The following is a 26,876-nucleotide window of genomic DNA, read 5'->3' as shown; positions in this document are numbered from 1 at the left end:
TCTGTTTTTGCATTCATGATCCTAGCTGTAGACCAGAAGGCAGGAAAAAGCACAAAGCTGTAAAATAAAGAAATAAACCTAATGATACTTTCTTTCTCCCCGGGGTTTAAATATTAGTTTAGCTTCTGAGAAATTGGGACATCTTATTTTAGATAACAAGCCTGATTCTCCATCTAAGTCAGAGTTTGGCTTTATGTGAACTAACATAACCTGCCAGTGGCTCTGATGTACAAAATCCAATTTTTGAGTCACAATATTCATTCATTCAGAAATATCATTGAAAGTAAATAGAATAACTACATGCATGCATTTATATAAGCACCTAGATATTTTGAAGAAAAAGGGGATTTTAATATGCAAAAGAAGTATACAAGCCCTGAAGATAAAGGGAAGAAAAATGGATGGTGACGGAATCAGATTCCACAGAGATCATTCCCTTCATAAGAAGGAACTTCAATTAATTGAAAAATGTTATGCAATACATGAGAGAAGAACTATTCAAGTTAATGACTAGTTTTATGCTTTACAGTCTTTGCCCTACATGCACAAATAAATTTCATAAACATCCAATACTTAGATCTGGCATAAGATGTATTTATAATTAATGTTTCATTGGATTGAGTAATGCTTATTTGCAGATTCCACTAATAAATAGCATTTTAACACATTCCTAAAGAAGGCCAAGAAATTCATGTAAGGTAAAAATTTCACTGGCTGCTGTGGGAAAACTGCAGTGTTCTTGGATGCTTTCTTATACCAGACGAAAATATATTTTCTGATTTTTGAACATAATGTACCACCTGGTCTCTATTGCTGAAAAAAGACAAACAAAAAAACACGGAAAAATATATTAGGAGAAAGATTTTTAGTGAGTATGTCCCCACAGAAGACAAAGTTGTTTTATTATCTTTATTTAAATATCAGTTCCTAATTTTATGTGACTTTCTGTTCTTCAGAAAGTCTTTGTTATTGTAATACCCACCAACAAATAAAAAATACTGATGCATTTTGTCTTCAATCAAAATGTAACTCTTTTAAAGTTTTCTGTAATGAGGAATATTTGCATGAGCCCAGATGCTTTTGAAGATGAATATACATGTTAAATGAAAGATTGTTAATTCAGTTAATTAATTCTATTTATTCAATTAATCTGTTAATTTATTCACTGAATAATCAATTAGTTGTTTACTCTCAAAGGTTCAAGATGTCCTTGAGCAATTCATGGGCCAGTACATTGGTGTAACTAAGCACAGGCTGCATTAAAAATGCAGTGAAAACATTTCATCTGCTGCTTACAGTGGATGGAGGTGCTGGTCCTTACTGGGCTGTAACAGAGCAGACAGTGCTGCCATCACTCCACATGCTCACAGTCTAAACACAGAGAACAAGGAAACATAATCTTGGTAACAGCTTCCTCCCTCCATCCTAGGGTGATACTGAGCAGGGGTAAACCAATGCCAAGATTCAAACAGCCAAGACACTACAGGCTAGATCTGCTCAATCTGCCCTAATCAAGGAAAATACTTCCAAGGCCAATTATTGCTCACCAAGAACAATGTGGGTTAATAATCAGTGTTCCAGGAGCACTAGGCTACAAATTTGTTGTCCTGATCGATATCTATCTATCTATATCTATATCTATATCTATATCTATATCTATATCTATATCTATATATATCTATATCTATATCTATATCTATATCTATATCTATATCTATATCTATCTATATCTATATCATCTATATCTATATCTATATCTATATCTATATCTATATGTATATATTTCTATATCTAATCTATATCTCTATCTATCTATATCTATATCTATATCTATCTATATCTATATCTATATCTATATCTATATCTATATCTATATCTATATCTATCTATATCTATATCTATATCTATATCTATATCTATATCTATATCATCTATATCTATATCTATATCATCTATATCTATATCTATATCTATATCTATATCTATATCTATATCTATATCTATATCTATATCTATCTCTATCTATATCATCTATATCTAATCTATATCTGTATCTGTCTATATCATCTATATGGCATGGAATTAAGGGTCAAGTGTACTGTTAGAGTGAAGGAAGGCATATATTTACCTAGTAAAACTCAGTGTTAACCCACAGACATTAATTAGACTGCATTAATATCACTGCACTTTACACAACAGGCATCAGTTAAATTCTTCAAGTCTGCTGCTGTCCTTTAAGGTTCTCTGCACATATACAGCAAATTGGCCCCAGAATTTGTATCAACAGTACAGAATTTATTTACATTCATTATAATTTTGGATAGTTCAGAAAGAAAAACATCAGCAAGTGGAACCGCTTGGCAGCAGACCATGAAAATGGATGTTTGTCAATAAAATTAGATTAAAGCACTTGATAGGCCATCTAGAACCATGAACTAAGATGTTAGCTGCTGAACTAAAGACTCACATTGGCATTTTTAAGTTTTAGAGTGTTTTTCTGCATGTTTTTGAGTACATCACTGAATGACTGGACACATGATTAATGTAAAAAAGGTTCCCTACATTTCAACACAGCTTTTGCTTTTAAAATGAATTCATTTGTTCATATAGTTTTCTTTTTATCAGTATGCTACTTGTAATAATTGATGAAAACTTTGTGCTAATTGTGCATAAAAGAGAACTTTTACTTGGGGAAAAATAACTGCACTTTTGTTTTGTACACAGCCAGCTAAGCACTGCTTTTTCTTTCCAACTGGATGCCTGAAAATTAAATAAGTGAGAAATCTAATGTCTCAGCTGCAGCCCTGCCTGTTTGCATGTGCATTGACATTAAGCTTTTATTGTTATATAAACTGTATTTGAATAGAAAGATGTTAATCATGTTCATATATCTGAGAAGCAAACAGATTTTGTTAGAAAAATCATGGAAGAAAATCTTTGGAAGTAAGTCTCCAAACTGTTATCTCCTTTGTTGTGAAATGCTGATTAAGTGTACTGGTTCATGTCATTAGGTTGACTGTTTTATGCTAATCAAGAATAATTTATTAATCATAACACATTAAAATATGTTAAGATGTTTCTCAAATATTTATATCTATTTGCATAATTCATAATTATTCTTATAAGTGAACTTTACAGTTGTTTTTATGTAGGGAGTGTCATGAGCGTGATCAGTTCAGTAATAACTCTGATCAGTGATTTCACTGAGATCTGTTTTGGGAAAGACCACATCCTGCTGGACTTGGTATTACCTTTTCCAAGGGAAAATTCTGGCTTTAATTATTCCACAGTTGAACCTTTGCAAAATCTCTTCCATCTAAATATTGCTTTGTGACCCAGACAAATGTGCCATAAAGTCTTTTGGACTTCTGATTAATCTGGAGGTACTCCAGGGACCTCATCTACTGAAAATTAGGGATATAGTGAAGTTTGTCTTTCCTGGAAATTGTACACATGCACATACTTCACCATGCAACCACTTTAATTAATCTAGAACATGGACTGATCAAAATTATTGGATTGAAAAGCAATCATGTTTACATGATTTTTTCTTTTTAAAATGCTTTTAATTAATTATTTTTTTAATCCTGAATGTTTTAAGGAGCTTTCTGAAGCCCCTTAAAATATTTCTGAATAATTGAATATTCTAAAATTATTTCTGAATATTTGCTTTGCATTAAAACTAAGAAACACCCTAAGCCTAAATGAAGTTGCTGAGAAATTATTTTTGATTAACATAGTCTGGAAAACAAGCATCAGTTCTCTATAGACAGCAGTAAATTTCCAAGTATTTCTTATTTACTACAGCCTTTTCCTCCAGGAACTCCATTGGAGGTTTGTTCTCTCTAAAATCTGTGACATCAGTTCCAACTGTTTTTATTAAATGTTTTGGTATTTCTATGTAAACTTAAGTTTATCCAAAGAAACACCAAATGTCATTCAATTTTTTTCTTCTAAACATAGTAGGAGTTTTGTATCTGTAGATGGCAGATTTAGAAAATTATTGCATTGCTGTGTTTCAGGCAGTTTCAACTGCCAGAAGTACAGTTTTAATGACGTTGTTCTAGTTGATCTACCATGCTGATTAGATAACAGAAGCAGAATGAAATGCTGATATGGTCCAAAAGAAACAAAAAACCAATTTGATATAGCCATTGCTATTGACAACTGTAAATTTAAGGACACAGAAATATGATTTTGGTTTCATGTCATAGCTGTGCAAGCTATAATACCACAGAGAGCTGTAGTTTGGTGATATATGTGTGTGTAGTTTGGTGATATATACTATTTGGTAAATAGTATGTGGAAAGCACCTAAGGTGGTAAGAACCTTCCACTCCAAGGTGTTGTGCATACACTTGGTAAGATGGGAACTGTGGGCAGCAGGCTCTGGAATGACAGGTTCAGCTCAAGGTGAGGGCTGATGAAGGTGAAGGGAGATGAGAATGTACATGATCCTTTTCCTGTCTCTCCCTTTTAGAGTCAAATCTCATTTTGCCTCCTTAAGAAGACACATTCAAAGACATATTACATTTTATTCTCCCTCTATGAATAGCAATTCCAGTTCAGATTCTGCAATTGTCATGCCTTTAATATGATGCAGTTCCATGGCATAAAAATATAAACCGTAGAATTTATGAAGGTCAGCTTTTTCCAGAATAATAGCACAGTTAAGAAAAGCCTTATTGACACTATCTCTTCCTTCCAATTTTCAAGGAACAGACTTATTTTTCCCCTCCTGTGTCAGTTCAGTGGGAAATAATCTATAATTCACTGAAATGATTGATATTCTTTCAAAGGTCAGCTTGTATACAGGGAGGTGGAAGTATCTTTAGCCATGGTTTAGGTTGGAGATTTTAGTATGTGTGGAAATATACTGTGTATGGGGAGGAGGAAAGGGCATTGGTTTTAAATTTATTTTTAGTGTTACTGGAAGCTGTTCAGCTGACAGCCACAGAGAGTTAAGCTCTCTGCCAGCCATGGAAATAGTACAATATGAGCAGTGGAGTTTTGTTATGCTGCCAAGTGAATAACTTCACCTTGGTCAGATGGAAGACCAAAAATCCAGCAATGACAAAGAAGCCATTGACCTCCTGATTGCCACCACTGTCCCCATAGCCCTGCAGTATCTGGCAAATAGAACAGCTGGGACTGTGCCAGCTGCAGGGATGCAGAAAGCAGCTGTGAAGGGCTGATCCATGTCACGGGCCAGGGACACAACCACCCTCAGAGAGGAGCAAAGTTCAGTCACACACTGACCTCTGTTTGAACCAGAGATTTACAAAGGCAAACGGCCCCATGTGCCACTTTCAATTCCCAGAGTCATCCAGCCCTCTCTTGGAAATTAAATTTTATCTTCTATATGGCATTCCTAAGCCCTGGTTGACAGAATAGCAGAAATCAAGGCCAGGTGAAATCCTGTTTTTAAACTTATCTACCTCCTGGAACCTGAAGGAAGCCATTTATCACCAGGGTTGAAAGAAAGAATTCAGTTTTGACTATTTTTTTCCAGCTGCTTTATGTGTTTCAGTGTATAAAATATTTGATTGGAAAATAATTTAATACTTTTGTAATAACCACATTTCTCCAAAAATTCAGTGTCGTTATGCCAGGCTCCTTGCTGTGTTCTGTAAACGTTTAATTCATTACTGAGGAAAACCTACCAATACTTTTTCATTATCACAGTATCCTTTTGCTCTGAAGGTGTCACAGAGGGAGAAGCAGACCAGTTGCTTTCATAAGCATCCCACACATTCAAAAGCCTCTCATGAAATTCCCAGAGTGCCCCTTACTTTTTGTCTGGCTTTCATTCCTTCTGAACCCAAGTGTAGATTTCACCTTTTCTTTCCAGGAAACATTCAGTGGAAAGGTGCTCTGGGGGAAATCTTAACCCTGCAAGAAGGTGTAGCAGCAGCTGAGGGCTTTCCTTAATCTCTGGTAGGTGAAACCACGGTGGAAACCACCAGCCCCTGGCTGGTGAACAGCACCAGTGCTGGCAGTGCTTTCCAACCTCCCAGGGATGTCTCAGGGCCTTTTCACATTGAGGGGGTTGGAAATTGGGCTGTTTCCCAAAGGATTTAGGCACTCTGGAATAAGTAAGGCATTTTAGCTAGATGTGTGGGATAATACCCTGGATGGATCTTGGAGGTTCCTGGCTCTGCTCAAGTGCTGTGGTGCTTGGCTCTGAGCACCAGCAGGAAGGAAGCTGTGAAACACTGGTTACATCAAGCATGGCCCCACATCCAGGACTAGTGGAACATCACATCTGGGTTTGGCTCTCTTGTTTCTTAATAACTTGGATGAATTATTAAAGAAACAGTCAGAAAACAATGTGATCAGGAAAAAATTTACTTTCGTTTTTTTTAATGCTTAATTAGAAAAATAAGTCAGCAAGAAATGCCAAATTGTAGAGAAATCTACTTTACTTCTTCAGTTTAGCCAGATATGTTATTTTCCCCTGTGTATTTGAGGAAAGATGGTGGATAACTTTAAAAAAAATTTATTTGAGTGAAATTCAATCAACTCTGTATTGCCATTATGCAAATTCCTCATATTTAATAATTGAAAAGGCCAGAAAAAGCCTGATATCCATTGCATTTTGAGATATCCTAAGCACAGAAAAATTGCTATTCTATTTCTATCCATAAAGAAGGCTTACAGAATGAGGGTGATGCTGTTGGCTTTTGCCTATTAATCTGATTTTCAGGTCGTGTGCAGACAGAACTATTTACAGATCTTACAATGGCCAACAAAACCAATATATTCAAGGCTATGAGCTGGAGACTGGGATAATGTATGGACCATAAAATAAGCTTACCCTAACACTATGAATGTTTTGAAGGATCTTCTTGAACATGCAGCATTCAGAAATCCTTTAGGATAAGCAGTGCAGTGCAGCAAATGCAGCTCAAGGCACCAGAGCCCTCAGTACTTTTCCTGACTCTGCTTTTGGCCTTGTGGGATGAGCTGCAGCTGGTTATTTCTCCTCCATCTTGCTTTACCTGCTAGTCTCCATCCAAAAGAGGGATCCAGGTCCTGGCTGGCATCCCATGACCAAGGCTGAAAGACATTTTGTCTCCAGAATAGGAGACAGTGTCAGTCAAGAACTGCACTCACCTTGAGGAATTTCAAAGACTAATTCACTCTTTTGTTCAGTTTTATATCTATAAAGCAGAAATTATACTCCATTCTTCCATAGCAAATAAGAAATTCAGTTTTGGCTTCCAGCTGCAAATATGAAAATGTGCAGTAAGTAGATTTTTATTTGAATTATATAAGAAGAAGTAAATTAATAAGCCAGTATCAACATTGTGTCTGTGAAAGATTTAGTTCTAAAGATCTTTTCTGGATACATTTTTTGTTTAGTAATAATACCAGAGATGAAATCACAGGGCAGCTATTCAGTTTTTCCCTCTCAGGGACCATACCAGCAAACTGTGCACTGGTTAACTATAGTTTTGTCTGGCACAGAAAATGGGATGGTAGCCACCTCCTACAGTCAATGCTCAAGGGCACTGTGATTGTCACCCTCTTTATACAGAGCAGCTGTAGAGTAATCATCATTTCAGCAGCAATTGACCTTGCAAATACAAGGTCCTGAGGCAATGAAATGGTTTACAGCATAGCTGCTGGAATGGCATCCAGGGCAGGGAGATCAGCACTGGTATAGCAGCATCTAAGACTGAAGGCAGAAGGGAGTAGATTTGTTTCCCAGACATAAACAAGAAATGCATTATCAGCAAAGTGTAAGAACACTAAAAGAATGAACATGTCTTCAAGATATTTGAGAAGAGAACTCCCTTTTCAACTCTATTTAATATTGCACGGAAGGAGATTGTTCTGGCTCACACCTGATGAGTGTACAAGGACAGCAGAAATGGAGCATTTTATTTACATAGAAGTTCTGTTGGTAAAAACACAAACATTGGTAGATCAAACTGGGCAATAAATCTAGTCCAGCGTCATGTTCTTGCAGCAGATTGTACCTGAAGTTTTTGAAAGTCTGCAAGCGGAAATTAAATTATTTTGATAATTTGGGAAGCTGTCTGTGCGAGGTTTGTGGATCCTGCACGTGTGTGAATTGGACCAAAACGTCAGTCAGATCACAGGCTGATCTGTGCTGGCTCTGTTTTCCTTTTGCCTTAAATTACTGCTCCTTAAGAGTCCTGAAGGACAGCAAACATCTGTTGATTGTTGCTGCTACTGATACACAAGGGAAATTGATAGCAATCTTCTGCCCCTCAGAAGGCTTGGGCTGCCAGGCAGGACTGCAGTGACAATGCAGTCCCTTCAGCAGGGCTAAACACTGTGATTCCCCTGTGTCCCTTTGCTCTGGCTTCTCCTCTACAGTGCCCCTAAACCAGGCTGTCCTGAGAGCTAGGGCAGTCCTGCTCTTGGGCAGCTGGCCCAGTACCTGTATAATTAATGTCCAGAGCTAGTGAGCACTGCTTGATCTAGCAACTCTGTGTTTCCCAAATTACTGATGCAGCAGCCAGAGACATATTAGAGGCTAACCAGGTGTCTTGGTTTGAAAGACAGGTGTCTGTTAGGAAAGGCAGACGCCTCTCTTTGAAATGGAAAATGTAAACCCCTGCCTCCAAATTACTATCATTGTGAAATTAAGGGGCTCTCAGGCAAAGATATGGGAATTAGGAATAACAGTTCTTTACTAGGAAAAATTTAAATAGAAGCACAGTGTTACAAAGAACAATCCCAAAACCCTGACAGAGTCAGGATACAACCTGACACCCTGTCAGTCAGTCAGGGTGTTGGTAGCAGTCCTATTAAATGGTGGCTACAATCCTCCTGCAGTGGCAGATGTGGTTCAGCTGCAGCAGTGCTCCTGTAGAAGGTGCAGTTTTCTTCCAAAGCTCCAGGGATGATGTGAAAGGTTTGGTTTTCCTCTGGAATCCAGTGGAAAGAAGGCTACTTTGGTGTTCAAAATCTCAATTTTTTTTTAATCTAGGTAGGAAAAGCTTGGCTCCTCCCCCTGGCTGGAGCATCTCCCAGTGGGATGATGTAATTTTATCAGTCATACAGTGAAACTCAATGGCCCAGCAGTAGAAGATACCTTCCTGGAGGGAGGATGGGTTGTGGAAAAGATAAAGAACATTTCCCCACCTGGTTTTAAAGATGGCCCATTAACAGAGGATATCTCCCACAGATATAAGGGTCACTGCCCTACCTGGTTTCAACAGATGGTGGTAGAATACATACTTTTGGGCACATCCTGTATTGCAACCCAAGACACCAGGTGATAAAAGAACAAGACTATCAGTTTTTGCTATTTTATTCAACCTCAAGCCGAAATGCATTGCCAGAACTGCCAATCTCATTAGGAGGAGAAGACCTTGCTGCCATCAATGTTGGCAGATTTCCTGGAAGCAGCTGTGGTAGCCCTTTTGCCTTTAGCTCTCCTTTCTTTCCAATGCACTCTTATGCACAGTTTGAGATGTCCTCAAAGTACATGAGGGTTTCTCTCTTTCCCAAATCCTATTTAATTTTTTAAACTTTTAATATGTACATCCTGGTGTCTTAACTGTAGGCTTGTTTAATGTTTGGAGGGGGCTTTTTAATGATAATAACCATCAATGGGCCATAAATTTTATGGCCCATTGAAAAATAATTCTACCTTTTTTAATTTTCTGCCTTCTGAATTTAATAGCAAGGTCTTTCATTTTTTAATCCATGGAGACACATATATACTGGATGAAACATTCATGCCACCTTCTTAATGTCATACATTATTTTGAAAGCCTTTGTCAACACCACTTTGTCTTTTTTCCTAAAATAAACTGTCCCAAACTTTTCAATTTCTCTTCACACACTCTGAAACCAGCAACACTCATAATTTAACTCTCACTTCTTCCTATCCTCAGATTTTTTTAAAAAAGACAGCTGGAGATGAACGCCTTGTTTCAGGTGCTCAGGCACTTTTTAATGGAATTGTTACATTTTCAGGCTGATTTTTCCATTTTGTTTGTTCTAAAATTTTATTTGATTACAGTTTATTTTCTGAATTATGCAGCCCCTTGGATGGCAGGGTTTTCAGTTAATTTCTAGAGTTGTTGCAGCTTTAACTTAGACCCTGAGAAGCTGTTTTAATAACTCAGAGACTTCCACCCAGTTTGCACTACACTGGTCAACAGCAAAGAGGTGACAAGTGACAAGGTTCTAGTAGCCAATCATTAGTTATTGCAAGCACTCATGGACACCAAATAAGATCCTGGTAAAGTGGGATGGTTTAGATTGTCATCACTGAGTTGTAAGGTAGGTGTGAGAGATAAAGGAATTAGGACAGTTGACAACAAGGATTTCTGCTGCACACCTGAGTCTCCTAAAGGCAAAGGCCTGGGATAGATGCATAACTCCCTCTGGCTGTACAGGAATAAGTCACTCAGTGAGCTCAGTTCTTTGGGAAGGACAATAAGAATGTGAAAACTTGGAGAGACACTCTGGAGCTGAATGGGATTTATGTCCTCTTGGAGAAAAGCCATTCTGTCCCACAGATAATCATCTTTAGCCCTGCCTTGACAGGAATTCCTAACAGGGATTCTGTCATGTGGCTTCCAGGCTTGGGTATATCTCATCAGTAACCAGACATGAGACATCCTGTCTTCTCATATCACTAGATATGAGAAAACTCAAGCAAAATTAGTCCTTGAGCTGTATTTATTATATAGCCCCTCAAAATATCTATTTCTCCATAATAAACGTACATTCTTCTTAAAAGTGGTTAATTCAATGACAGATTGTAAGGGGGAAACAAGAATTCTCCTCAGATCACCTGGGAACTTCAATGTCTTGAATCACACCAAGCCATAATGCCAGGTTGTGTATTTCAAGCAATATCTGTATTCAGATATTGTATCAAGCAATATATTGTAACCAGCTGTTATGCAAGCAATGATAATCCCTTCAAATGTAAAGGAGTTTCTGAATTTGGCATCATCCATTGCCACCTCATGTGGTTCAACACAATATTGAAAAACCACAGAAAGGAGCACCATTTTAACTAAGAATACTAATCTAGGTGTCAATCTGTTTTAGCAAAGCACTACATTTGGAAGACTTACTAAGGTAGTATCCTATTTAAAACATATTAGGCCAGATTTATATCCAGAGAAATATAAATTAAAGAAAAAAAAAAAAAAGAAAAGAAAAAAAAAAGAATCATGGATAGTTGAAGGATGTAAATACATAGAAAAATGCTTAGAGAAGTCAATCATTGTAGTTTATCATTTGGTATGATGCATATCTTCCATACTGCTTGTCTACTAAATCCCTTTTCTTGGGAGCTTTCATGTCACTAAGCTATGGAAGGGATTTCAGAAGCTTGTGTTCATGTGTGCTTGTTATAAATGTCAGCTACCACAGCATTTGACTTCAGCTGCATTTTTTTATATTTCAGCAATCATCAGGATCATCATGATGGTATAGTTTTGATGGGCATGTGGATTTTCTCTGCATCAAGCATCTGTATCTTCGTAGGAAACCTATTGCAGCCCCTGGATACGGAGGCTGAGTGATTTCTGTAGTAATTCAAATTGAGATTGATGTCAGGCTCCCTGGGCAAGCTGCCTGCACAAGTATGGAAGAAGGAATAGGGACAGCAAGAGCAAGCTCAGCATAGCCACATTTCTGTATTCCACCCCACCAACATACCTGGTGTGTCAAAAAACAGCAGATTTTAATCAGAAGTACACACGGCTGCTTTCTCAGCCAAAAGGATGGGGGAACTGGACCACTTGTTATGGTTTTAAATGGAGTTTTAATTTAAAAACTAGCAGGGCTTACTGGAAGGAATTTCTCCCTTCAGCCCTTATTTCCTCACATTTTATACAAGCTCTGCTATAAGCAGTCAGCATTAAGGGTTAGGCTTGGAATTCCATTTTACAGTTAAAATGCACTTCATATTACACTTACATAGATCACCTAGGTGAAGAAACCTGCTAGAAAGCCTAGGTAGCAGCATCAACATCTACCTTTCCATTTGTCATAAATCAGTTTAAAATGTATCCAGTTTTGAAGGGTTTTGCTTGGCTTCATTATAACACAGATGAGCAGCAGATGCCAGCTCAATGTAAGATTCTGGGTCTGTAAAAGTAAATTTTCACTCTTAAAATTCTCTTGGATTCTGTGCAGTTACAAAGGAAACATGTCTTATGAAATCTCTTCAGATCCTCTCTAGCCATTATAAACTCCTTTAAATGACTTACCAATATCTTGATCTCATCAAAAAGGAGAAATATAGGCCCAAAGTAATTGTCCAGACACTGGACAGCATTTTTTAGAGAAGCAGATTAAAGGGATCTCCAGCCACCTCCATCTGCACTACCAGGAGAAAAAAAATGAAAAGCTATGACTGTCTTTTCATGTAGAGGGAGGACATTTGCACAGAGTCCTCTCATATGTGCCATCATGTTCTGAAGTGAGGAGTACTGCAGCTAATTTAGTGTCTGTGACATGCCAATTAACATCTCTGGAAACATGAGAAATGTATACTTTTCTTTTAATAGCACGATGGCTTTGAGGCTCAAAGTAGTTAAGTATCACAACAGGGAGTACTGCAGAGTGAATGGCACTCTGTGTAGAGTGATCAGGAAGAGAGGAAGAGACTGAATTTTTTTAAAGGCAACAATAAACACTTAAAATACTGGGCACCACATTTGTGCTCTCAGTAAGGTAAATGAAGCAGAGAGAGCATCCCACCTTCTCTCCACCAGGGAGCACAGGCAATTTCTCTGTGTCACCCCATTCCCCAGCATGTCACTTCTCTGATTCTTTGCACCCAGACATGGAGGTGGTGAACTGAAGGGTGACTCACTAAGTTATACATGTCTATTGATCAGAGAAAAAAAAAAAAAAGAAAAAAAAGAAATATAAAGTGGAGGTGGTGCTTTCAGAGACAAATACTTTCACATCCCATCTCCTGTGAAAAAAACTCATGTTTTCTGAAGTCAAGCAGCTGGTTTCATATGCCATTCAAATTTGCCTGTCTGTGCTGCTGGTAATAAGTGGGAACTTCAGCCCTCATTTCACTACAAGACAAGAAGAGGTTACTGCAGTGATGGAGGGCTGCCTCATTGTTTGCTTTGCTGTGTGACTGTTATTTCCTTCCTTCAAAAGTTTGTTTTGCCAAGCCAGCTGAAAAGCTGGGACAGTTGTTATTCTGTGCATGTGTTTATTTAGACTGCCAGGTTAACTTTTACAGAATTTTTGCAGAAATGTCACAGGTCATGTAATTTCTGTGCAAGGTATGGGGACCTTTCTGTGCAAGGTGTGGGGACCCCATGCAGGCAGCCCTGTGCTTCACTAAACCCTTTCAGAGGAAACAAGGAACTGGGCAATTTGGAGAGGGGATTTTGTACAACTGCATATGCTGCTATAATGAGTGAATAGTGAAGCTGCTCCCCTTTTGTCAGAGAGAGAATATTGTATTGCCACTAGAAGTAACTGAAAAACAGCTTCAGACCTATCATTCAAGAAAGAGAGCTCTTACTTTCCAAAAATTTGCAACTTTTTTGTTCCAGAAATCTTCTAACAGGTGCTCATAGGTTTTCAGCATATTTAGATTCCAGCTGAAACTTTATTCTGTTCCTTTCTTAGTGGTGTTCACTTTCAAGGAGAAAATTGCAGCCTCCTGTGCCCATATAATGTATTAGTATAAGTCAAAGAGTTTACTTTGGGCTGGAGGCTCTGCTTGTTTTCCTCTTTCACTTGTGATTGATTCATGTCATCTTAATTTCCCTGCTTTAGCAACCTGCTCCTGGAAAGCAAGGAGAGGCACCACTAGGACAAAGTTCTTCTGTCTGGGGCAGAATAGTGCAAGTTTCTTCTGACCCTTTTGCCCATTCCAGAGCCTTGAAAGGTTCATAAAAGACATAAAGACTTGGACCAGCCATCTAACACTTGCATTTGAATGGCTTTACCCTGTGGTTCTGTGGGAGCTCTCTCCACTGGAACGTGGGCTGTGTGTTTTGGAGCTGGGCTTCCTGTCCTGGTGATATTTCAAACTACAGCTGCCTTTAGCATCTCCAGCTACATGTCCTCAGTGAACAGGCAAACAGAATGAAGATCACTTGCACTGGGGTTTTTAACCCATCAAGAGAAGGAGGCAGATGGGAGAAAAGGAGATAATTAAAACATCCACCTCTTCCAAGATGCTTTAAAGGAAAGGCAATGTTATAGGGTATTAAAATAATCCAGGACTAATATATAAAATAAAGATAGAATGCCTATCTAACCTAACAGGATTAAGGTAATGTGATTGGAGAAGACCTGGTGTCAGCAATGATCTGGGGCACTGTTATTATCAGTCATCTTCAAAGGAATGTAACTGGCATGAAACCACAGCATGCCATGGCAAAGCCAGCCATTCCAATTGAAAAAATCTGTGCTGGCTGAGAAGCAGAAAGCTGTGTCCAGAAAGCCTCTGTGATGACAGATTTTTGCCTGCTGGTAGCCCTAAGGATGAAATCCTCTGCTTGTCAGAGTCCTTGGGCAAAGCCATTCAAGCAGTCTAAGGCCCATTAAATATGGCATATGCTCAATTGCTGGCTGGTAGTAAGGGAAAGATCTTTTGGAGGGATGCTAAAATAAGTAGAGCTGCTGGAGAAATATGTGATGAAGGCAACACAGAGGAAATGGCATATTACAGACAATGTCAGGAGACTTAAAATAGAGACTTTGAGCTCCACAACACGTGTCATTAGGATTGGATGAGCCCTCATAACTTTTTAGGAGCAGGTGCTCTGTTCCCCTCCCATTTTCTTGTGGGAAAAGTCCTCTCAACCCATTGGATTAGTGCAATGTCCAGAACCATTTCTGGCTGCAGGACAAGAGCAGGTTGATATCCCAGGGGCACATAACTTGAGGATGAGTGGCCTTTCTATGGTCTTCCATAAGACTGCCACCTTTTCCTCCTTGAGGGGCATTATAACAAAATGTATCCCCTATTTGGGACCTCTTCTTTAAAGGATATATATTACCTGAGGCTTACTTTCTTCTGCCAAATTACAATAAAATTGGGGAATGGGTGCAAAATGTATTGCAGCAAGGACAGATAACATGCATATAAACAGACAATGAATGTAATTACATAAGCCTCATTTCCTAAGCAAACCAAGCTAAAAAATATTTAATTACTGTTACTTGGCCAAGAGACATATGAAGCAAAAGCTGCTGATGTTTTGATTTTCTGTCTGTTTGGTTTTTTTTTTAATAGTTGTCAGTATGATTTATATAGGGCCTAGAATAGCTATGCACTTTTCAGAACAGTGTTCAGACTAGTGCTGGGATACAAGAAGAGTACACAACAATGAGGAACTTGGAAAGAAACTGAAATTTGAGCTATGCCAGAAATGCATTTCCCAACCCCTCCCCAAAAATTTTCAAGTATATGATCTTGCCCAAAGAGTCTCAATGTTTTATAATGGTGGGTTGGTATTGCTTCCTCTTTTTTTACTTCCTAAACATAAACATACAAACCAAACTTTTTTAAAAGGGCTTTCCATGAGCTGCATATACAGGTAATATTTTTTTACAGGTAATATTTTTTTACAGATAATATTTTCAGATAATATTTTTACACATAATATTTTTCAGATAATATTACAGAAAATATTTCACATTTTTCAGGAATAAAGGATTCTGACAGACCCTGGCAATTGCTCTGTGAACCTGGCATTACTGTCATTTTCACTGCCACAGAACAGGCTGTTTCACTGTCACTCATCCAAGGGACAGAAAGCACCTTTTTCTGGGACAGAGCTGCCAGGCTTGCAGGCACCCTGGACCATCCTTGTAGTGATAACATTTTGTGTGATGACAGCAGCCTGATGCTCTGGAAGGACTTGGGGGAGCCATAGGCTCAGGAGGATTCAGAGCTATTGCAGGCAGTTGTGTTCTGTGTTGGTACAAAATTCTAATGCTCTAGAGCCTTATCAGAAAATGAGGCAGCACAGAACTGTGTATGGCAGGTGTGTAGAATTATTTCAGATTTTATCTGTTTCTGCAAACAGGTACTGAAGAATTTGATGCTTACTGGTTAACTGCAGGCAAAGCTATCCATGAACCTAAAGGCTAAGAAATAGTGCACCCCAAAGAAACTTGAGATGCAAGAGGGAGGCAGAGCTGATATCTTTTTACTGTCAGGAAAAAAGATCAGTGAGCTGGCTTCCTCAGTTCTACCTCCACCAGAACTCTTCAATTTTAGAGAATTAATGGATCATCTGAGGAGATTTAGATCATGATTAGAGTCTGGGACAAGAAATTGCAAAAGAAACACTCAGAAGACTCAGAATTTACTCTATTGTAAGATACTGAGGTTTAGAGTCACTCTGGGAATCTGGAGAGAACAGTAATAGAGCATGACTGCTCAGAAGTTTTAGCAAGAATGTTTTAGCTAAGCTAAAGTAAAGCTAACCAAAATAAATTTCATGCGCTTGAAATAACATACCTGGGCAAGAGATTAAGGCATTGAGATACACAGACATGTCACAGAAAGATCAGTAACCAATAGATGCATCTCAAAAGGTGAGAAAATTACATGAAGGATACTTGGACTGGTTCAGTACACAGGAGTATCATCTAATTTCCATCAGCAGTGTCCTGTCTCAGTTTTAATACAATTTGCTGTTTAGTTTTGAATTTATGCTACAAATTATTTTATTCTATGAAATGGCAGTACTCAAAAAACCCTGTGTTTTCTATTTGGAGTGTTCTGCTGTTTTACCTTTTGCTATTCATTCCTGATATATTCTGAGTTGATCTATATAAAAGTCTTGTATATAATAATCGTGTATGGAAGTCTAATTCATAACCTGTTTCCATTAATATTGTGTTGAGTGAGAATAGTATATTTCTGATGGTTTTGTAAAGTCATGGGCTTTGCTGATGCAGCTTCTGTGAAGCCTGTAATGGGTTTCATGACAATTCAGAAAAAACATTGTCAACATCTATATTTTCATTTTCACAGGTCTGAAAATGTACAGTTCAGGCTGGTCACAAAATACATGGACTATGTAAGCTAAATACGTAGCTACAATGATTTCTGTAATTGAAATTGGATAGAAAATTTCTATATGGGGGACAGTGTGGATTGATTGTAGAGTGTTTCTAACCCGAGAAGTTGGACACTGAAAAATAGATGGATGCCAACACTCCTGAGGATGCTATAACTATTTCATTTTAAGAGCTACCTATAAGTTGTGAATACAAATTTTCTATCTATACATAATTATTATTATTATTATTAATTATTACTTTACAAAGTCTTCCTATCCATCTTTAGAAATAATAGATAATAGATATACCTCTTCTAACTGCACTCATACTTACTCATGCTGATTATTGAGGAGCACTTGGAAGATAAGGATTAAGCATGTTTTGAATAATCCTTAAATACTCTCAGATGCACGTGAGAAACACAAAACAAGTCCTCATATCAAGTGTTCAAATAAAAAGATTAGTTACTTGTCAGTGAGAGGAGGCCTGTAATTAAATTATGTTCTCTCTGTCCCCATCTGCATGGACTAAAAAACTTCACAGGTGTACTTTCTTTCATTTCCTGAGCTATATAAAGCTGTGTTGTTTACTTTACTTGAGCTCTGAGTCTTCACCAGAATCTCTGCTTTTTTCCTTATATATTGTCAGATGATCCAAAACACATTTTCTCAGCACTTTGCTTACCAAAGCAATGCATGAAGTAAACAATGTTATCTTTCTCATCAGGGTAGTCTTAAAGGAAATCTTAGTAATCCTACATGGAGGATACAGTTAATTACTGTAATTAAATGGGTAAAGACAGGATTATTTTATCTTGTAATATCCATTACAGTTGAAACTGATACTGAACATTAATGAGCTATTTTAATCCAAAATACATATATTTGTGATAAAGAACTTGGATGGAATTTACTTCATTAAACTTGCACAGCTATTTTGCCCCTAATTTTGAGGTGCCTACATAATCAGTAAGGAAAAAAAATATACTTTAAAGGCCTTTGGAGAATGATATTCAGCTCCTGCTGGGGTATTTGAAATCAGCTGACCAGCATCTTTTGGTGGCACTGCAGTCCATCCCTGTAATAAGAAATTTGAGTGCTTGCTTTAGAAAGTCATTGTCACTAAGCATATTCAATAAAAGTGCAGTTTAAATAAATGGAAAAGGGAGATTGTGTTCTGGCTTTAGAGAATGTGAGCAGATCAAAGAATTGAAGATTTGACAGATATTCCTTTAATAAACTGAGGTTCATGTTCTCTTTTGACAATTTTATCTGATTTCTAAATTGTCCCAAGCAAGCCCTGATAGGCTTGGTTTTAAATTTTCATGCTAAGAGCTTCAACTTTCTCTGGTTTATAAAAATATTTTTCATCTGCTTTATTGTAGTAATGCTGTCTTCCTCTTTTACATAAGGCTGCATTAAGAGCCAACTGCTGTACAGAAAATTGTGAGTGATTGACATCACCTATATCTGCCTGAGATGCTACTTCAGTATACAGTCACTCAGACTTTGCACATCTCACCAAAAATTCTGGGAAGCACCTCAAAATTTTCACACTCAGCACAAAATTTGTGTTGAAATGCACATGAGAAAATCTTGTGCTTAGCTGGAGGTTCTTCAAAAACCAGTTATAAACCATTTTTTCTCTTCTCACTTGAGCTCATGCAGTCAGCCAAGCACAATATTTTAGCTGCTAAAATATACATTTTGAGCTGTTTGTTTTCCATTACAGAACTCAATGTACATATTTAGTAGTGCAATAATGAGTCTGATCTCTCAGCAGTAGAACACAGTTCTTGACTTCTCAGCATCATTCAGGCATTGTTGTAGGGCACGTGTAAAAGAGGGGAGATGAGATGATGAGATGATGAGATGAGATGAGATGAGATGAGATGAGATGAGATGAGATGAGATGAGATGAGATGAGATGAGATGAGATGAGATGAGATGAGATGGGACAAGACTGCCATCTCTTTGAATCTCACCCTAAATCCTGTGGAGCACAGCAAGTGCTCAGGTGAAACCTCCCATCTCCATGCAGAGCTGGCCACGGTGTGTAAGATCTTGGGCAGGACAAAGCAGCAGCACAGGACTCCAGCATGTTCTCAAAGGCCACCTCTTTGCCACACATTTCTGAAAATGTCCTTTTACTGAGGATCACCATCTGAAGTCTTGCAGCCAATAAAAATGTGAGACTTTGAATTCATTACCAGAAGTTTTCTGAACCACATTATGAATAAAGTCTATTCTTCGTCTATAAAGACACACACATTTGTGAAGCAACAGCAGTTCATTATCAAATAGCTATGTTAGCTATGAAAAATAACTAACAGGGAGCTAGAAACTGAAATTCTGTCTCTTACTTGCATATTTGTTTATAAGAAGATTTCTAAATGCATGGAGAATAGAACAAGTACATATTCCAGAATCATTCAGATCTGCAGGCAACTTGAGCTGGGAAAACTGCTTTCTGGACTTTCATTCTTCCCTGCAAGGGTTGGTATTGCAGAAAAACTGAGGGCAAAATCTTCACATTGTTCATTCATAAAAGAATGGGAAGTTGAGGTGAAGTATCCATTCCACAAAAAGCATGAAGAAGACTGCAGATGAATAAGCAAACTTTCTGTCCTCAGTACTCTGATCTGTGCCAGAATTCTAGCCTTAGAATAGGGACAATTTATATCCAACAAGCTAGACCTGAGATCAGCCCATTTACTGTTAGTGATGTCAGGCATGGAGATGAAATATGGCTAAATCAGAAGAATCTGAATATTTAGCAGGTGTTTTAGTTACCAGTGAATTAATTTTTGAAAGAAACTTCTGTCCAGAACAATGTGAGTGATTGTTGCACATGAGGCTCCTGAAAATTGCCTTCCAGATGAAACTGTTAGCAAGCAGTAAAAATAAGTATATAGATAAAAATACATATAAAAACCTCAATACAGGCTATAAGATGAGACTGTTTTATCAGTTTTAGTTTTGGTGAATTTTTTCAAAACAATAAAAAGGTTGAATTATAGGGACAATATGTGATAGAACCAACCATTTTCCAACACCAAATCACTCATGGTACTACCTGTAAATAAATCAGAGTGGAAATTGTTTGGTGAGCATAAGAATAGAGCAAAAAGGTATGATGATGCAACAGGATTGCCTTAGTTTCTGAAGGTAATTTCAAACTGCTCTACCTATCCTTTAGGATCTGATACTTGGAATAGGGAGTTTTTACTGCTAGGGCTGTGTGTGACAAAATCTTAGCACCCCCGTGTGAGATGCATCTGTTAGATTTTAGAAGATAGTGAGCACATGGAAAAGCCACATCTCAAAATGTCATCAAGAGAAAACCTTTCTCTTTTCAGTCCAATTATGTTCATTTTCCCCTGCCTTCTTTTTCTTCTCATTTTCACTTTTCTGTTCTCTTCTCTGTTTTCTCTGAGCCAAAATTTTAATTTGTCTATGAGTAGCAAGGAAATTATTACTTCCTACAAAAGCTGGTTCACAGAATATCCTTGTTTTGGGAACTATTTCTGTGACAGCAACACCTCTCTTTTCCTTCTTTCTATTTTGAAGACCCAAAAGAAGAATTGATGCCACAAGTTGCTCCCAAAAGCTAAGCTACCATGTAATTTATCAGCAAATCACATCAGTGTTCTACACTTCTATCAAATAGGGAACTAGTCCCAGGTAAGAGATAATTATCATTACTGTTAATGATAGTGACTGGATTCTCTAGTTCTTTATCAGAATGGTGTCACAGTCATATTAAAGCAGATCTGTGGGTAGAAAAACTATCTTCAGTGGGACATGTATCCTTTAACTTCAGGGCAGTATTAGATCCATTAATCTGCAGTCATGGTGATGTTGGTTGATTTTTTTTTTCATGAGCTAATGTACTGTTAATGAGGTGTCAATTACTGATGCAAGCAAACAGGGCAAAGAATAACATTTCTAATTGCTGTAGTTGTCACCTAAGTGCAATTATCTACTACTGCTGAAATAAATCACTCCAGGATTAAAAGTTGTCTTTACAACATTCACATTTATCTTTTTTTATTGTTCTTACCATAGCTGCTTTTCAAGTACCTCATCCCATCCTTTCTCTTTCCCTTTCCTTTTCCCTTTCATTAGTGGTCAGAGAGATGTCAGTATGCATTAAATTATGAGTATTGTTTTCCATAGATCTTAAATAAACTATTAAATCTCCATTCACTTCCCCTACTTCTGCTTCAGTCTACCCTGAAGGGTTCCTCCTGGAGAGACATAATGAGTTGTCTATATACCCTATTTTTTTATTTTGTTTTATTTTAAACTAATTGAACTGAAACTTTGCTCTTTCTGCCATCTAGTTGTGCTTAATAAGTTCATACAATTTCATGAAATCTAAGGTAATGCCAATTTTAATAGGAGAACTTCCAGGACTTCCTACTTTAAAAGCCTTTTGAGAAGAAACACCAAACAGATATAGGAACTGTTCACTGAGAAACCTCTTCCTCCAAACACAAAGAGGTTTGGATTAAAATTCAGTCTGCTCACCAACAAAGAAGCAATTATAAAGACTGCTAACAAGAAAAAAAAGCCCAGGCAGATTTTGTGGAAGCATATGATTTGTCACTCACAACATGGTACCAGAGAAAGGTGCATTTGTGGACTTCATTATCCTCCTCTGACCCAGGCTGTGCTGACAGAGGTCTCCCAATTAGCCTGAAGCAGAGTTAACAAGGCAGCATCCAAGGAGGCAAAGTGTTTCTGGCTGTAAAGGTGTAAAGGGCTGTTTATTCCTTGCCTCTGATTGGAACAGAGCATCCTCCCTCTCCTGATCCCCTTCCCTGGCAGCACCTGAATCTACAGCACTCCCTCCATGTCCTGGTGGCAGCTGCTCATCTTTCAGATCACATTTCCCACTGACTTGGAGTCTGTATCTGGAACCCATGGAAAAGCAAAACTTTCCCAGAATCCAGCTACGTCTTTCAAAAACATACTCTTGTTACAAGAATCATCTCCTGGCAGATACTTAACAAAACCAATCCTTTCCTTCGTGCTTCCCCCACATTTTCAGCTTTGCTTCTGCTTTCATTAACTCCTTGTCCCATACTCTGAGCACACAAATTTTTGCAAGGCTAGGAAGGAGCCTAATTGCATTATTCCTTCTGCTGCAAGCCAGGTCTACCTGTGTTAGGTGTGAATGCAAACTGTGGGGAGCCAGCAGTGAAATAAATGTATTTCACAGAGTGGGTAAAGTATGTCTGAAGAGATGAAAGATGTTATTTATTTTTTCTATGCCTCTCTTTTCATGTCTTGGATGCTTTTCTGTGGAAAATTTTTTAGCTTTTCAAGTGGTCTGTGTCCTTTTTGACATGATGTCTTTTCAGCTATCTTTCCAGCTCTATTCATTTCCCAAAATAGCCACATTATCACACAAAAGAAAGTGATGCAAAGATATCAGGCACTCATCTAAGATGTCCAGATCAGCAACAGCACTGGGGAAATCAAGGTTAGAGGCAGTATGCAGAAACAGGCATCAATTTGTCATATTACAAAAGCTGGAGATTTTTCCATCAGTGTTGCTTCCTGTAGCAGACATGCTTCAGGGCCACTTGATGTGAATTCTCAAGGCAAGCTTATAGTTGCATATGCCTCTTATCCAGCCTGGTGATATTTTTGGCCTTGACCATTTTTTCAGCACTTTGATGGAGCCTTCTGCATAAATCAGTCTCCCTAAAAAGTGAAGCAGTATGAACATGAAGTTTAAATATTTTTAACCTTCCACTTCTAAATTATATGGTGGTGATATAAGAAGATCTGGTGACATGAGTCCAATTATTTCAATAATAGAGGGCAAATACAGGAAAATCCAGAGAATCTCAGAGGTTGTCATGACAATTTGCTTTTCTGTTATAATAGTTTCACCTTTAAAAGTAGAAAAGCAAAAAGTAGAAAAGCAAAGTCATTATGTATGAAAGTAAACACAAGGCATTACATAGATACTTTCTCTTGTGCTCTTAAAGAAATAATCAAATTTGGTTTTAACACAGTTTTGCAAAAACATGGTTAGAACCATCTTACAAAAAGCCAGATGATCAGAGTGGTCTCTAAAAGTTGTTGATATGGCATATAAAAGTTGTAGCACTGCCTACTAAACAGTCTTTGGGCCAGAATAAAGGAGAATTTAATCCAGTGAAATGATGGGAGGGAAAATGAAGTTGTTGAACAGATTTTGTTTGAGAAGATCCTGAGCTGCAGGTTGCCAGAACTCAGATGGCTGTAACAGAGAACACTTGGTTGTCTTCTTCCCATAGCATCACCCTTGCCATCTCACTGGCACCTCCCTGCTAGAAGGCCTCCAGGACCTCCTGGAGACTTGCCCTGCTGCAGTGTGAATATTTTTACATAACCTAAAGCAACTTGGCAGGGTAAATACCCTTGACAGAAATATGTTCAGTGTGAATGACTTGAAGCCACAAGCCCAAAAATGTAAGGTAATTTACTGTCATTTGTCATGCTGGGGAAGTGCAAGGAAACTGAGCAACAAGGGTTGCATCTTCTTGTGGAAGTACTGAAGTGTCCAGTTCTGATATTTGCTAAAATAAAATATTTAAAGGGCTAGAAACAAGTAGGCTGTGTACAAGAAATATTGAATATCAGCAAAAGAAGAACCATCATGAGCAGTCTATTCTATAAGTTAAATGAATTCTAGGAGTCATATACTGTCCCAAGAGATGTGTCACTCCTCCATAAATTTATTATTATTTTAAATAATTGAAAAGTGAAGTCACTCACCTGGCACCAGAGCAGAACATAATAGCAGTTATTTAAGAGGTTGAAACAACTCCCATTGAATCTCTGGTACTTCTCTCTCTTGATGTAAGCAACCAAATCATTGTAAGAGCAGATCTTAGCAACTGTGGATTAAGGAACTATTGAAATGTCATCCTGAGGTCAGTTGCTTTTGATTTAATGATGATGAATAATACTGAAAGGAGAAATACTGTGAAACTGAGTCTGACCTTTCTTAGTCAAAAATACAGGAAAAATCTTGAAGGATGAGAGTCTCATGAACTTGTTCCTGACTACATGTTGTTCTTGTCAGGTTAAACAGCTGTGCCTTGGTTAATATGGTAGCAAACTTTCAAGCATGCTGACAGTGTTTTGTTTTTTTTTCCTTTGGTTTTTTGTTTGTTTGGTTTTTTGTTTTGTTTTGTGGTTTTCGGGGTTTGTTTTTTTTGTTTTTTTGTTTTTTTTTTTGGTGGGGTGGTCATGGGATGAAAAGAAAGGAAAAAAATCAGGAAGAAATTGAATTTGAGACTAACTGGCACAACTCTTTCAGTGAAATTTGGGGAAAAGATGTAAAAACATCAGTTTGGATCACTTAAAAATCATGTATTAAAAAAATAAAATCTTTTTTACTTGCAAGATATTTGAAAAATTTTTACTTACAATGATTGTAGTGAAATTTATCTGAGAAAAGGGACTCCATCTTATATTCCCTAATATTCAATCTTAACACCACCACCCCCCACCCTGGTGCAAATTGAGGCCTTTTCCTCATCTTACTGTTTATTACTTGGAAGAGGAGGAAATGTGATCAGAGGGCTCAGTCAAATTGGAGCCAGAAGAAGATTTCAGGTCATTCAGGGCTATGGCTTGGAGGCCCTGCAAAGCTTGACTTCTTTCTGTATTGCTGCATCTTCTGACATAATCTGCCAGCCAAAAAAAATTAACCTTTAGGTCAATCTCACAGACTTGCACAGCAGAATTGGCAGTGAATTCTATTTGGCAGCCAGAGTTCTCAGAGAGAACAGTGTTTGTTACTCATCTGGGTCCTTCACAGGTTCTTTCTTTATTTACATTGATGGAAAATATATGAATGTGACATTTTGAATTAACACATAGTGATTTCTTAGTCATCTTTTTAGATTAGAATTAAGGGACCTCCTTGCTGTGTTAGTGAGAGGGGTAAATGAGGCCATGCACACCTTAGAGCAGTGCCCTGGCAGGGTGGAACCTTAAACAAGATTGGAAAGATACTCACAGGAAATACATCAAGGAAATAGCACCATGACCAGAGAAGTTGTTTTGCAATGCAAATATTAAAATGTATTAGTTTTCAATGGGGAAAAATAAATTACTGATGCGACAACTATATTAACCATCTATTGTTGTTGTGAGGCTTTTAATTTGCCTTGTAATCTACAGCCATTTTATTAATGAGATGAATAAAAATTGATTGTATTATGCATTAGAGAACAATCCAATTTTAACTAGCAGGGGTGGGCTGTTGTTTTCCAGGTGGTTTATTATTATGGTTTGGACTGGTTGAAGATTTGTTGGACATCGATTGGAAAATGCCATTCTCTGACAAAAAGGAAATTAAAAATTGGCATAAGAATTAATTATGACCACTGAGTGCTAAACTGATAAAGACTTTTAGAAGCTATTTCAGCAGTAGAGATCTGGTGATGCCTCATTAGCTACCCCAGACTTCAGAAGAAATATGGTAGCAAAATCACTTTAAAATTCCCATGCTAATTAAAATTTTGCTTTCTTTTGCACTGTTTCGTTTCTTTTAGAAGTACACTAGCACCCCCCCCCCCCAATTAGAACTATTGCAACTTTTAAAACAATGCATCCTTTTCAATTCACATCTTACACTGAGAGATTCCCCATTTTTTGCATTCTATTGGTTTCCACAGCTTCTCCAGAGCTTATGTAAAGCACCATACTTCTGTGTCTGGACCTGCAATTAGTCAGCTGCACCTCTGATGAGATCTGTTCCTGACAGAATCAATCATGTTTTTCCTATTGTTAAAAAACAATGATTATGAAATTGTTGAAAAAACAATCATTGCTGGTATTGTGACTATTTTTGTATGTACTATGACTCTACCTTTGTGTGCCATACAACTCTGGCTGATGATGTCACTTAACTCACTGACAAAGCATCAGATCAGAAATTTAGGTGCTCCCAAATAGCACTGAAACAGTGAACAGATATTTTGCAGAACATTTTTTTCTGAAATTAAAAATATTCATGTGTATGTGTGTATATATATTAATTTCTAGATGGCTATCCTAAAGAGGAAATGGTTTACAGATGGAGGAAAAATTCAGTGGAGGCTGCTGACCAGAAATCATGGAGACTCTATCAGTTTGACTTTATGGGTCTCAGAAATACTTCAGAAATTGTGAAAACCTCTGCAGGTAAGAATGATACAAATGGTAGTGATTTTTCTGGAATTCAAATTATTTAAAAATATTTATCCTTGTTTTGCTTTAATTCAAATGAAAATTGATTTTAATATGTTCCAATGTTAGTCTTAGAATCTGTAAAGTTCAGACCTCAGAAATACTGAATTTATCTTGATTTTTGATAATCTCTACTCTTCTAGTGACTTCACAAACAGGAATAAATGTTTGCTTGATATGGCTGTTTGTTACAGACTTGAAGTTACTCTGTGATTCTCATTCCTCATTTATTAAGCCACTCCTGCATTGAATCTGTCTTCAGCATAAATTAAAGAGAAAGATTTTGAGCACAATGGTAGGTTAGTGAAATTAGACACTTTCTGTACTTAATCATTCAGACAATGGTTTAATCTTTTTTCTTAATATTTCAAAGACATTCTCTTAGTTGATAATGCCTTTGCTAGTGACCTTACCAAATGATTGCAATTAGAATGTCATGATGCCTGTTCTGTTTCTTCAGAAATCTTGCTGTTTCTTCTAACACAGTAATATAGATAAAAAAATGTTTAAATGGGATACATTATTTGAACTGGATAAATTGTGGTTACACTGTGTCTAAACTTTATATGTGACTGCAGTAAGGTCATGATTACCATGATTTGGTAATCTCACAGCTGCTAAGGGAATC

At 37.5% G+C, this 26,876-nt stretch overlaps 1 protein-coding gene across 1 annotated transcript in view; it reads left to right on the top strand.

Moving 5' to 3' along the window:
- GABRG3 (gamma-aminobutyric acid type A receptor subunit gamma3) overlaps nucleotides 1–26,876 on the top strand; it is a 283,956-nt gene that overhangs the window by 210,898 nt on the left and 46,182 nt on the right. The window contains exon 6 of the mRNA XM_056498845.1: nucleotides 26,066–26,203. Coding sequence (XP_056354820.1) covers nucleotides 26,066–26,203 — 138 coding nt within the window. The remainder of the gene's footprint in view (nucleotides 1–26,065; nucleotides 26,204–26,876) is intronic.

This window comes from Oenanthe melanoleuca, chromosome 1 (assembly GCF_029582105.1).
Source record: "Oenanthe melanoleuca isolate GR-GAL-2019-014 chromosome 1, OMel1.0, whole genome shotgun sequence".
NCBI lineage: Eukaryota > Metazoa > Chordata > Aves > Passeriformes > Muscicapidae > Oenanthe > Oenanthe melanoleuca.
Note: the sequence above shows the minus strand (reverse complement) of the source record. Positions and strands in the feature narration are given on the sequence as shown.